Source organism: Podarcis raffonei, chromosome 5 (genome assembly GCF_027172205.1).
Source record: "Podarcis raffonei isolate rPodRaf1 chromosome 5, rPodRaf1.pri, whole genome shotgun sequence".
NCBI classification, from domain to species: Eukaryota; Metazoa; Chordata; class Lepidosauria; order Squamata; family Lacertidae; genus Podarcis; species Podarcis raffonei.
The window spans coordinates 78,156,259-78,168,513 of record NC_070606.1 but is presented as its reverse complement, the minus strand read 5'-3'; the positions used below and the strand labels follow the sequence as shown (position 1 = coordinate 78,168,513).

At 44.8% G+C, this 12,255-nt stretch overlaps 1 protein-coding gene across 5 annotated transcripts in view; it reads right to left on the bottom strand.

Moving 5' to 3' along the window:
* The window catches only part of MED12L (mediator complex subunit 12L), a 187,995-nt gene extending 177,994 nt beyond the window's left edge, over positions 1-10,001 (bottom strand). For 2 of the 5 annotated variants that reach the window (XM_053390283.1, XM_053390285.1), the window contains exon 1: positions 9,563-10,001. In XM_053390283.1, the coding sequence (XP_053246258.1) occupies positions 9,563-9,661 (99 nt within the window). In that variant the 5' untranslated portion in view covers positions 9,662-10,001. The remainder of the gene's footprint in view (positions 1-9,562) is intronic. The other 3 variants (XM_053390286.1, XM_053390287.1, XM_053390288.1) reach the window with 2 other exon arrangements.
* Positions 10,002-12,255: the final 2,254 nt, after the last annotated feature.

Below are 12,255 nucleotides of genomic sequence, written 5' to 3'. Positions count from 1 at the left end.
AGTGTCAACCTGGGAGCCACATTTTATCTAAGACAGGGATGGAGAAACTCAAAGCAGCTTAGGACAGGAATAGAACAATACACAATGATAAAAACAAACAGTATCTTAAGGAAAAGAAGAGTAAAAAGGCAATGGCCACATAAAACTAATCCCAAGGTACATATTTGTTCCCTAGGGAAGAAAATGTGGTTCCTTTCTTTTGGAGTCTGCTAATGATCCCAGGATCCACATTCCACATTTTTGATGGCTGGGGAAGTTGGACAAGGGTCTCAGAAGACCAATCAAGTTGTTGGGCATGCTCACATATAATTAATTACGTTATTGAGACCAGTGTTAGAAACTGAGATATGAAAGCTGGAGCTAAATGGCACCTTAAACCTAGGTTATGGGCACAACAGAATGTCAAGGCACATGTTTTTATAACAGGAATACAAAGTTGAAAATGAATGAACTGCAGCTAAAATAGTATGTTCGTTTTTCACATGGTCTAGTCTTTCCCCTGCCCACCCCCCTAATATTCTTAAGAGGGTCTTTTCTCCAGACTTCAGAGAGTAGCTGGAAGTGGGGAGGCAGAAAAAGGTCCTCCTCTCCTTCCACTCTGCAGTTTTAATCTGAAATCTTAGGCGCAGTACTGCGCCCAGAGCTCAGAAGCTGCTTGCGCTAATGGAATTCCCTGTCACAAAATGCACCTAGAACAACGGGAGTTTCGGACACTGAGACACAATGCAAAAGGGATTTGTTTGATTCCGTCAGACTCAAAACCTGCTCCTTTTGCATTTTTACTGCTGGGTAATATTCTGTATTAACAACTCCTTGAAAAAATACTTCCATTTACATTATTAAACCAAATAAGGAACCTGGGACAAAAGAAGTATTTCTTCACTTGCTGCAGAGTATTTTCAACTCTATAATCTATATCAGGGTGGGGAACCTTTTCCAGTCTAAGGGCTGTATTCTTTTATGGACAATTTAAATAAGCATTTGTCTTTCCCTATAGATCCAACCACACGACTCCAATGACTCCTAAATCAGCACCACACAAGCCAGCTTTTTAGACTACATAGTGTTGTCATCTCAGGTCAATACAAAAGCCACTTTGTACCATCTCAGTTTATTTGTTTAAAACCATCGGTCATCACAAAGCATCTCTCATGAAAACAAGATCATTTAAAATGCCAAACATTACGGAATATTGCCACATGCTAGATAAAGGCACAAATCTAGTTCAATCTTGTATCAAATTATGGCCTAGATATGGTCAAGCAGTTGTGCTTGCCTTATTTTCTGGGTGCAAGTCCCTGTTGCAAATAATGCTATCATAAGTAACATGCTTATCTTGGTTTGAAAGACAAATCATTTTAGAATTGAAAATAATAAGTTTCACCTCTTAAAGTGTACCTGAATGTGCATGGGTGAGATATAAGATGTACAAAAGACAAAACATGACATGGATTTCATTCCAAAGGATGCTGGTGAAACAGAGGGTTTGTAGTTTTGGATATGAATCCTACTGCTACTGCTGCAAATTAGGATAAAATACATGATTTTTTAAAAATGCACCCAAAGGCTAGATCCACAAGGGAAGGGGGCTATCCCCATACACAACCATTTTGGGTCATGCGTTTGCCTGTAGCAGAGTACAAGGTATCGCTTGCCTGATGTCAACAGGCAAGCAGTTCCAAAGTTTAGGTGCTGCCATACTATAACTGTTATGTACTGAAGTTCTCACCCTGGGCCAGCAGGGGGATACTGTAGATAGTTTTCACTCAGGTCCACGTAGGCGGGAAACCCTGGGTTGTTGTTGCTACAATGTTGATAGCTGGCTGCCTATAAAAGCAGGTCAGCTGAGCTGTCTGGTGTGCAGTTTCTGTTCCAGCTTACAAAATAAAGAGCTGCTTTGGAGAAATCGCTGTGTCGTCTGCCATGTCTACCCACTATTCAACACTGCTCAGATATTTTTTTCTTACTATTATTCAGGCCTGGCAAACTGTTTTTCTTCTCTTCACATATTAAAGAGAAGAAAAACAGTTTGCCAGGCCTGAATAATAGTAAGAAAAAAATATCTGAGCAAATGATGTTTGCTATTTTAAACTTGAGAGCTAAGCCCTCCTTAGGCACTATAACCCGAAGATGGATGCTTCCACCCAGATCTGTGAGACCCTCCAGGCATTGCACATGTTGCCAGAAAACTTCTGCAGCCAGGAGCCATGTGTGCCCATGGAGGCTCCCTGCATAGCCAGGAATCCTAATCTTCTGAATCAGAAGACAGGGTGGAAAATAAATATGGCTTTGTGGTTCTTTAGAAATGCTCTCTATATACGAACAGAAATAAAAGGGTGCCAGCAAACATCCCTGTCTTAACCTCTGTGGATATGGAGTTTCCATTTGTCAAATTAAAAGCATTAACTTACCCTAACTCAAAACCGCATTTGTTTTTTCCCCAGATTCAAAGGTCAAATATTGACGTTAGCAAATGTGGCAAATTTTGTTCCACTAGGGCAAATCTCTATCCACTAGGGAAAGGTTGATGAGGCATCTATTTTCTAGTTTAACATATTTTGATATCAAATGGTACAGCAGAGAACACTGGCCAAGGCCGTTTTCCCCTTTTCGAAATGTTGTTGATTATTCTATGTCAACATAAGAAGCTTCCTTATACTAAGTCAGACCATAGTTCCATTTAGCTCATTATCTACCCTAAGTAGCAGTGTCATAGCTATCAACTTACAGATTTGAAAATAAGGGACCAGCAGCCTTGAAAATAAGGGGCCAGCAGCCTTGAAAATAAGGGATCAGCAGCCAAAATAAGGGATTTTCCCAGCACAGGTGTGTTCAACTTCTGAGCCCCTCTGAACCAAAGGCAGAAAGCCCAGCCAGCAGTCAAACAAAGCCTTAAGCGGTGGTTCCCACAGCGCAGCAACCCGGCAAAGGGGATACAGCAAGAAAAACCACCGTCACCTCTCCGCTGGGAAGCGCTGAGCAAAGGCGAGTCCCCAGGCAACATGGCCAATTTGATCGGCACAAGGCATGCAAGCTCCACCCCCCAAGTCGTTCTTAGACTCCTTATTGGGTGAGCAACGCAGCCAAGCAACACAGTTGGAGCCTCCCTCCTCCCTGGCTGGCAGGGAGGGAGGGAGAGGAGCTGCTTCCTTTGAAACCCAGGAAATTTAAGGGACATCATCAATAAGGGACAGCAGTGGGACATGGCGCTGGGATAAGGGACTTTCCGGCCAAATAAGGGACGGTTGACAGCTATGAGCGGTGTCTGTCCAGTGTCTGTCCTGGGGGAGTCCCAGGCCTAAGCTGGGGACTGAACCAGGGACCTTCTGCAAACAGGGCAGATTCTCCACAACCTGGTTTTGCTCTGCCCAATTTTCCTGTTCAAGAAGAAAGCAGTTATAGATTTTAAGAACAGACATCCAAAATACTAACTGATGTGTAATTTTTAGGATCTTTGCTGCCACCTATTTGAAGGGGATTTATATCCGATTCCCAGCCTCTGGGAAATTTACTTCTATATGGCAGAACAATTTAGCCAGCCCTGTATGCCATCAGCGACCATGACATTGTGTCCTTTGGGAGGCAATTGGAGACAATGCGATCCATCAAATAAATTATAACAGGTATTCCTGAATCTGTAGAGAGGTGAAAAGAGACTGACAAGGCCACACTGATACTCAGGAAAAGATACAGTACAGCAATACCATATCCAGCAGGGAAGATGAAAGATAACTGGTGTAGTCATCTATAGCTCCAAGCTAAAATCCCTCCAGTGTATTTTTAAATGTCCTGAAACCAATTGTAGGAAATGCTTATCCTCTCAAGCAGGCCCTGGGAATATCTTACAGAGACCATCCCCAACTTAAAAGAAAAATCAGGCAACAAAAGTTGACTGATTGGGGGCGCACACTGAGGATTCAAGCCATGCAACAAACTCTAGCAAGAATTCATTGTAGTGTATTCCAACACTAAGAACAAAAAGAATGTAAGAAGAGCCTGCTGGATCAGGCCAATGGCCCCATCTTCTCCAGCATCCTGTTCTCACGGTGGCTAACCAGATGTTGATGGGGAACCTGCAAACAGGATTCGAGCACAAAAGCACCTTCCTGTCCTGTGGTTTCCAGCAACCATTGCGTAGGTAGAACACAGCCATCAGGGTTAACTCATCCTCCATGAATTTGTCTAATCCTCTTTTAAAACCACCTAGGTTGATGGCCATCACCGTCCCCTGTGTAAGCGAGTTCCATAGCTTAACTACTCACTACACGAAGAAATACTTTTTCTTTTAGCTGTTTGCAATCTTCCAATGTCCAGCGTCATTGGATGTCCAGGAGTTCTTATGTTATGAGAGAGGGAGAAGAAACTTTTCTCTACACACTTTCTGACTCAACCACCATCGATATACCATCAAGGACCTCTTCCTCAATATAAAGCTGTCACCTAATAACAACGCCCATTGCCAATTTACATCAGCCAAACACGACATTCCACATTTAAGCCAGATATTTGAAACTTAGGAAGCAATTCAGTCTTTTAAGTTTTGAACAGAATGGTTTTAAAGGATAATTAGAAGAGTTTGGATTTGATATCCCGCTTTATCACTACCCTAAGGAGTCTCAAAGTGGCTAACAATCTCCTTTCCCTTCCTCCCCCACAACAAACACTCTGTGAGTGAGGCTCGTTACCAGACTAACTTTTCCAGAAGTTTACTAAGAAGAAGACATTGTCTTCTGAGTGGTAACATAGTCCCAACCATGACACTTTACTGCTTCAGTATTTGGATGTTCTGTATTCCCATTATTTTGAGGACCTACCGTATTTTTCGCTCTATAAGACGCACCAGACCACAAGACGTACCTAGTTTTTGGAGGAGGAAAACAAGGAAAAAAATATTCTGAATCTCAGAAGCCAGAACAGCAAGAGGGATCGCTGCGCAGTGAAAGCAGCAATCCCTCTTGCTGTTCTGGCTTCTGGGATAGCTGCGCAGCCTGCATTTGCTCCATAAGACACACACACATTTCCCCTTACTTTTTAGGAGGGAAAAAGTGAGTCTTATAGAGCAAAAAATACAGTACCTTGTTGACTGGGTTAACGCTCCAAAGTACTTCTCCTAAAGTGCATATATGCCCACCACTATGTCTTCATAGAAATGAAACACTACCAACTGCTTAGCTACTGTTAAGTAACTGGGAGTGGGCTGCAATATTGCAGACTCCCTTCGTCTAACCTTGGCACCAGTGGTGATGTGGGCTGTTCTTAGGACTAGCCAGGGCTCCCGCTTAGCCTAGCATCTGAATCCACACTGGTGTCTTTTCCTAGCTCACAATTTACGAGAGGCTTAAAAAATGGTTTTTCACTCCTTTCTGTGTTGCTTCAGTGATGTCTTGAGTGACATAGCGCAGCAAAGCATCTGGATAGGAACACTTCCTCGAAGCACTGTTGCACGGAAGAGGACTGACGTGGCATAGCCTGAACCATGTCAGTTTATAAAGATAGAGGTGCTGGGGAGATTTTCCTCCCTCCTACAGGGTTTCACATTAAACAACCTATTTAATTTAGCACAGAAGCATTGGCAGACAACTACAGCAAGTCTGAATTCAGTATCCCACATATGTAGCCCAATCTAAGGTGTATTTACTCACAGTAAGCACTACTGAATTCAAAGGGACTTACTCGTTGGTAAGAGATTGGGAACGGCAGCCAGTTTTCTAAGGAAGTGGTTATTTTATAGTTGTGAATCTTGACTTTGTGTTGATTTATTCCATCACATGGGAAAATACTGAGCAGAGATATTCTAAGATCCGGGGGCAGCTCCACAGTGAACCCTGCGGGGGATGACCTCATGCATTGGAGCAGCAGCTTTCTCAGCAGACTCCCATGATTCTTCGAATTAGTTTCACACATGCTACCATAACCCCTCCATCGGCAGTGACTGTCCACAAACTGAACACATTTTTACATTCAGGAGATGCTTCAGTTGCTATAATGTTATTTTAACTAGTATGTACTTATAACAATGATCTTTTAACAAAAGCTATGTACAGAATGTCAGGTCATTAGCATTATTTGCCTGATTTCAGCAGCAAATAACAAAAGTTCAGTTTGTTTCACAAGTTATACACACCTGAACCAGTTCCATTTCTATTAGCAGTGGAACATATAAATATTTGTGACCACAACATTGATTACGACATGTGATAAGCATATACCATTCTTTAAAATATGTGGTTCAATGTATATAGGAAATGGAACACATTTTAATTATTAACCATATGGGCCCTTGTTGTTTGGGAAGTTGCTGCTACTGCAAACAGAAATTGAAATTAAAATTAAAGTCACTAATTATATCACATTCCAAAGATGACACGGTCTTGCACAGGTCATCAGGTGTGCATTGATTTGGTGTTGTTTTTTTACTCTTGTCAAAATGATTATGGAAAAATGAACATAAGCATCCCACTTATCTACCCACTTTTAAATTGTTTTGATTGAAAAGCAGGCTAAAACACACATGAATACCCCAAGAAATCACAGAAACCTATGAAAGAAATGTGTGTTTTTAAAATAATAATAAAAAAACCTGGTTCTGTAAATTGGGGAGTCTCAAAATATTTTTCTTTACAGCAAGCCTCCACAAGGTGAGAAACAAGCTGATTTGAATTTACCAGCTATTGCACATACCGAATCTTGTACTCTAGAAGACTTGGGAAACTCTGGCTGTGGCCACACGTCTTCAACTCTTGGAAAGCAGATCGAACAAGAGTCAAGAGACTATGAACCCACAGCTGGCTTTGATATGGGTGTGGGGATGAGATCAAAAATAATTACAGAGATTACTATCTCAGGCATCACCCAGTTTTTGATAATCAAGCCAAGCAATGTGGTACAACAGTAAAGATGGCCTAAGTGACAAGATTGGGATTCCAAGCTAGAATCCAGCTGTCAGTTATGTCATGCTAATATGGAGACCATTAAACTGCATTCTATATGCCTGGGAACGCCAATGTGGTGCTTTCCAGATGTTGCTGGACTACAACTCCCATCATGCCTTGCCACAGCCTATGTTGGCTAGGGCTAATGGGAGGGCCTCCAATATCTGGAGGGCACATTGGCTAGCCCTGCTGTGCACTCATATCAGCTCTCAAATTTGGTCAGAGCGTAACAAAACAGTAGCAAACAATAGGCATAATATAAACAATATAAATGTGTTTATATTATACTGTTGCACAACAGGCCAATGTGTTTGTATTATATTGTTGTTCAAATATGTAATATTTAACTATTCTGTAAGCTAAGCAGCGTTATTAATAGTCAGCATTCTTCCCAAATAAAGCATGGCAGTTAACGTTTATTATTAACGTTTGAAGAATATGCTCAACCTTTTTTTTTTTTAGCATTCCATATGGTTACTCTAAATAGAAACTTTTGAGTAGAGAAATAAAAACCTTCCGTCAAGTAAGTACAAGGCATTTTAGAAAATCTGAAGTACAAAAAGAAATTAAAATTTCTTCAACTGCTCCAGACACTTCCCAAACTGACTTTGGCAAGTGTCAGAAATGAAGACGAAATTTGGTTCCCTAGTCCAATATACGTGTATCAAAGTCTTCTTACATTTCGCACTGACAAACCTTAACTGTGAATTATCAGCAAGTGGCAACATTCACCCGGTTATCATATTTACTGTTGTGGTATAAAGCAACTCAAAACTATCAAGTTGAAAGTTTTGGTTGGATAAGAAACAATTCCTCCTTTTTTAACACATGGTAAAACTTCCCTGTCCAATGTACAATGCATATTATAAGAACCGCAACATAATTTGAATAAGTCCACAGTAAAAAATAAATAGATCTAAAGGCCAATTCTCAAATTACAGCTACACAATAAAGTTCTGAGTGACACAAATTTTCGACAAAGCCTTCAGAACCACCACCTGTATTTTGGATACGGCAAGGTAACTGGAATAATCAGATGTGCTTACCCCCAGCTCCATTTCCCAGTTTCCCTTACACTTATGAGCCCCTTGGGGGTAGAGATTTATCAGGTATGCTTGCTATAAAACACCATAATGTACAGAGATGGCACAATAATTTCATATTGAAGTAGTGGCTTTGGGGGCAGGATATTATTTGCAAGCCATTTACCATGTGGGCTGGTCCAGTTCCATAAAGAGATACCATACCTTCCCGACAACACTTTTCTCCCTGAATTGGAGGTTAGGGCCTACCCACATGGAAAGAGGCTTGGAAACATTGCAGTAACATCTTGTTACTCCTGCAGCCACCCAAAGGCAGTAGTAACACCTGGAAATTAGCCATCTAGAAATAGTTTGCAGGTGACTTGTGGTCTTGAACCTTTAGAAGGGAACAGGTTAGTTACAGCTGGGTAGCAGGTGAGTGAAGGAAACAAGCAAATCCCTCAGCAACTTGCAGGTAGCCATTATAATAGGCCTTTCCTCCCCACCTTGAAATAATTACGCGTTAATTGCAGAGCAGCATATCTAGATAGCATCACAAGTTACTATTCAGTGCCACTGGCTGTTGCAATTAATTGTTAAAAGCAGGTGCCTTAAAGTCATATGATTGTGGCTGTGTGTGTTTTGAAAGTGGTGGAAGAGGAGCTTTATTGACTTCTGAGTCAAGTGCACTAGCCCATGGGAAATACCTGCCTGCTACCATGCCTAGCACAGGAGCCGACTCCCAGGAGCTGAGGGGCTCTTTGCCCCCTCCCCAAAATAAAATATTTGAGGGGGTCACACACCCCCTGCAGTTGGTGGGCACTGACATTCACATGATGCACCATGTCATGTGAGCAATTATGTGGGGCGGGGCTTACCTCCCCCCCCACACACACAATATTTTCTTCAAGTTGACACCCCTGATACCTAGGCACCTTTTTTGCAGTGGGAAAACACACTAGTTCAGAATGGCCCTCCATCCCCTCACACAAGAAGTCCCAAGAAGTCAGGTGGGGGGGGGGGAAGGGGGCGTTGAACAGAATTCAATTCTCCACATGTTGGAAGAAGGGTGCCCTTAACTACACATACCTGAGAAAGCCCTTTGCGAGGTGCCAGGGGCTCTTGCCCAGGTGTACCAAACGCGAGTCAGGGTTTGTGTGCGCGCGGGCGGAGGGGGGCTGGTAGGGGAAAGGGCGGCTTCCTTTTCGGGAGCCGACATTTTTCAAAAGTTTAGGGAGGTGCGCTGAAGGGACAAGCGAGCCGGGTACACGGAGGAGGAGAGAGGGGGGCGGGGAGCCGCCACAGCCACCGGGAGCCCGGAGTGCGTCAGGCCCAGGCAGACAGGAGCGCGCGCGCGCACGGAGACCCGGTGCGCCCCTTCCGCCCTCCGGAGAAGCCGAATCCTACGGCGGAGTCCCCTCAGAATGGGGCCGCAGCCCCGACTGCTGCATGTCCTCTTCCCTCAGAGCCCCCCACCCCCACCCCTCATTCTCCCCTCCCCCCCTTCCTTCTCAAGTAGCCACCGGGCAAACTTCTCCCCCTCGCCAAGCGCGCGCTGGCGGGGAACGGGCGAAAGCGCGGGCTTCCTTTTACCCCCCTCCCCGTTACCTCCTTCTGCTTGGGGTCTTGAGGGTAGACGTCGGGCGGCCCCAAGCGGGAGCGCTTGAGAGGTCTCTGCTCATAGCTGAGGAGCCCGAAGGCGGCCATGATCTCTCATGTTTAGCCGGCGAAATGAATGAGAGGGAGAGCGCGCGAGGGAGTGAGTTGGAGATGGAGCAGCCTCTGAGCGCCAGGGAGCAGCACTTGGCTGGCAGACGGGCTCCCCCTCTGGGCCTGGCTCTTCTCCGACAGGGGAGAGAGAGAGGCGGCGGGGAGGCTGCTGCTGCTGCTGCACAAATGCGAGCCAACGCACAGAGGCGAGAGAGAGGGGGCCACCCCCTCAGTCACCCAGGGGCCCGGTAACTACGGGAGGGAGGCAGCGAGCAACTCGGGAATGAAAGCGAGTCGGTGCCCAGAGACACAAAAGAAACAGCCACCCCTGCTGAGCTTAACGTGATGCTGTTTCTTCCCCGGCTGCTGCTGCTGCTGCTGCAAAGTCTCAGGCTGGAACAAATGTCACCGGAAGATTTTTTTTCACCAGGGATGTAGTTCCATTGGCACCACGCTTCGTTTTTCTCTCTTCCCACCCCCCCCCTTCCTCCTCCTCCTCCCGATAGCTCAGGTTATTGAGGATTTTCAGTCGCCACTGAGAAGGTCAACAGGGGCGGGAGGGGTGTTCTCCACATACACGCGATCAGAGCACATCAATCAATCAATCAATCTGAAGTCGGAACTGTCCCACCCATTTCCACACCCATCATTGCTTAGCGTGGCCTAGAATGAATCCAAGGAGCGTTGGATTGACCATGAAAATGCACCTGATCGTGAATGTAATAATGTGGTTAAGGCATAACTAAGTCACATCCATTACTGACCTTAATTAAGTGCCTATAGTACTATGGGAATTGTTCTGTGGGGGTGGTTTCAAAGCACACATTCATATTGCTGTGCTCCACTTCCTTGACATCCATGTCAGTTCAGAAAAACTGTGCCACCTGTTATGTACTGAGTCGTTTTCACCACCTATGTCTAGAACCACTCTATTTTTTGTGATTGCATTTTTTCCTGTAATTTTAAGGTTTTTTCCAACTGTTTTTAATGGTGTGTTTGAAATCCTTGTAACCTGCCCTGGGACTTTAATAGTGGTGTGCTTACAACACAGGAGCAGATGGAATTCATCAACCTGGGAAGGTAGTTCACCTAGGAGAAAGAAAACTGATCCTAAACTTCCGCTGCCTTGTGGGACATCTGTGGGAGAAGAAAAGGCTAAGAAGTAAGTCCTACACAAATCCAGCGTGGAGTCCCTAAGATGGTTGGATGGTGCTTTGAACACCTCCTTCCAGCAGCTTCTGTAGCTAAACGGGTGCCAAACACATTGCTCTTCTTACCTTTGGATCATATCAGCGAGGCCAAGAACAGGGTCTTGTCATCTGGGCAGCCCAGGACCTCCATACACACTGTCCAGGCTTGCACCCCAGGGAAGTCACTTTGGTGCTGCTAATGCAGCGTTTTGCCTTCATGGCTTCACCCTTAAAGGCACACTCCATTGTCTCTCAAGGCAGATGGATGCCAACAATATAATACAACACAGATTAGAATCATCGGCAGATTCCTTTTGCAAAAGTGAGGTAACATCTCTGCAACTACTTCTGAGAACAAAAACGGTTAGCCAAAATATATTTCCTAGGTTTTGTTTGCTCTTGGGTATGTATTCCTGCAGTCCAGTCCTATGCATAAGTCCTTAAAGTTCTATGTATACCCTGGGAGAGAGCCAGTGTGCTGTAGTGGTTAAGAGCAGTAGACTTGTAATCTGGGGAACCGGGTTCTTGTCCCCGCTCCTCCACATGCAGCTGCTGGGTGACCTTGGGCTAGTTGTACTTCTTTGAAGTCTCTCAGCCCCACTCACCTCACAGAGTGTTTGTTGTGGGGGAGGAAGGGAAAGGAGAATGTTAGCTGCTTTGAGACTCCTTCAGGTGGTGATAAAGCAGATATCAAATCCAAACTCCTCTTTTCTTCTTCTGGGGAAAGGCCCCATTGAACTCTTCACTTTTGAGCAGAAATTTATAAGAGTGCAATAACAAAGAGTTAAATGGAGCTTACTTCCAAGTAAGTGTGCACAGGAAGCAGTGCCATTGGGGCAGGATTTAGAGGCAATGACCCTGTTCAGCAAAATGAACAGGAGGGCTCCCAAAAACAACAGGGCTGACCCACCACATTTTGCAGGAATAATGTAAAGTATTACACTTCTACCCCCACCCTGCAAGCTGCCTGTGTTATGATCATTAAGAAGTGAGACCATGCCGGCATATATCACCTCTGATCTCCTTGCTGCCAGGCCAAGGTCATGTGTCCAACTTTAATAAGAATTAACTGACGGCCAAATGTTAGCATTTCAGCTTTTGGGAATAAACCATCAGAGGCTTTCCCCCTTGTGCATTATTTACTTAAAGTACCGTATTTTTCGCCCTATAGGACGCACTTTTTCCCCTCCAAAAATGAAGGGGAAATGTGTGTGCGTCCTATGGGGCGAATGCAGGCTTTCGCTGAAGCCTGGAGAGCGAGAGGGGTCGGTGCGCACCTACCCCTCTCACTCTCCAGGCTTCGCGCAGCTCTCCGCAAGCCGTGGGAGCCCGGCGCTGGGCTCCCATGGCTTGCAGAGAGCTGCCTGTTCTGGGGGCTGGGGTCAGGGGAAGCTCAGGCTT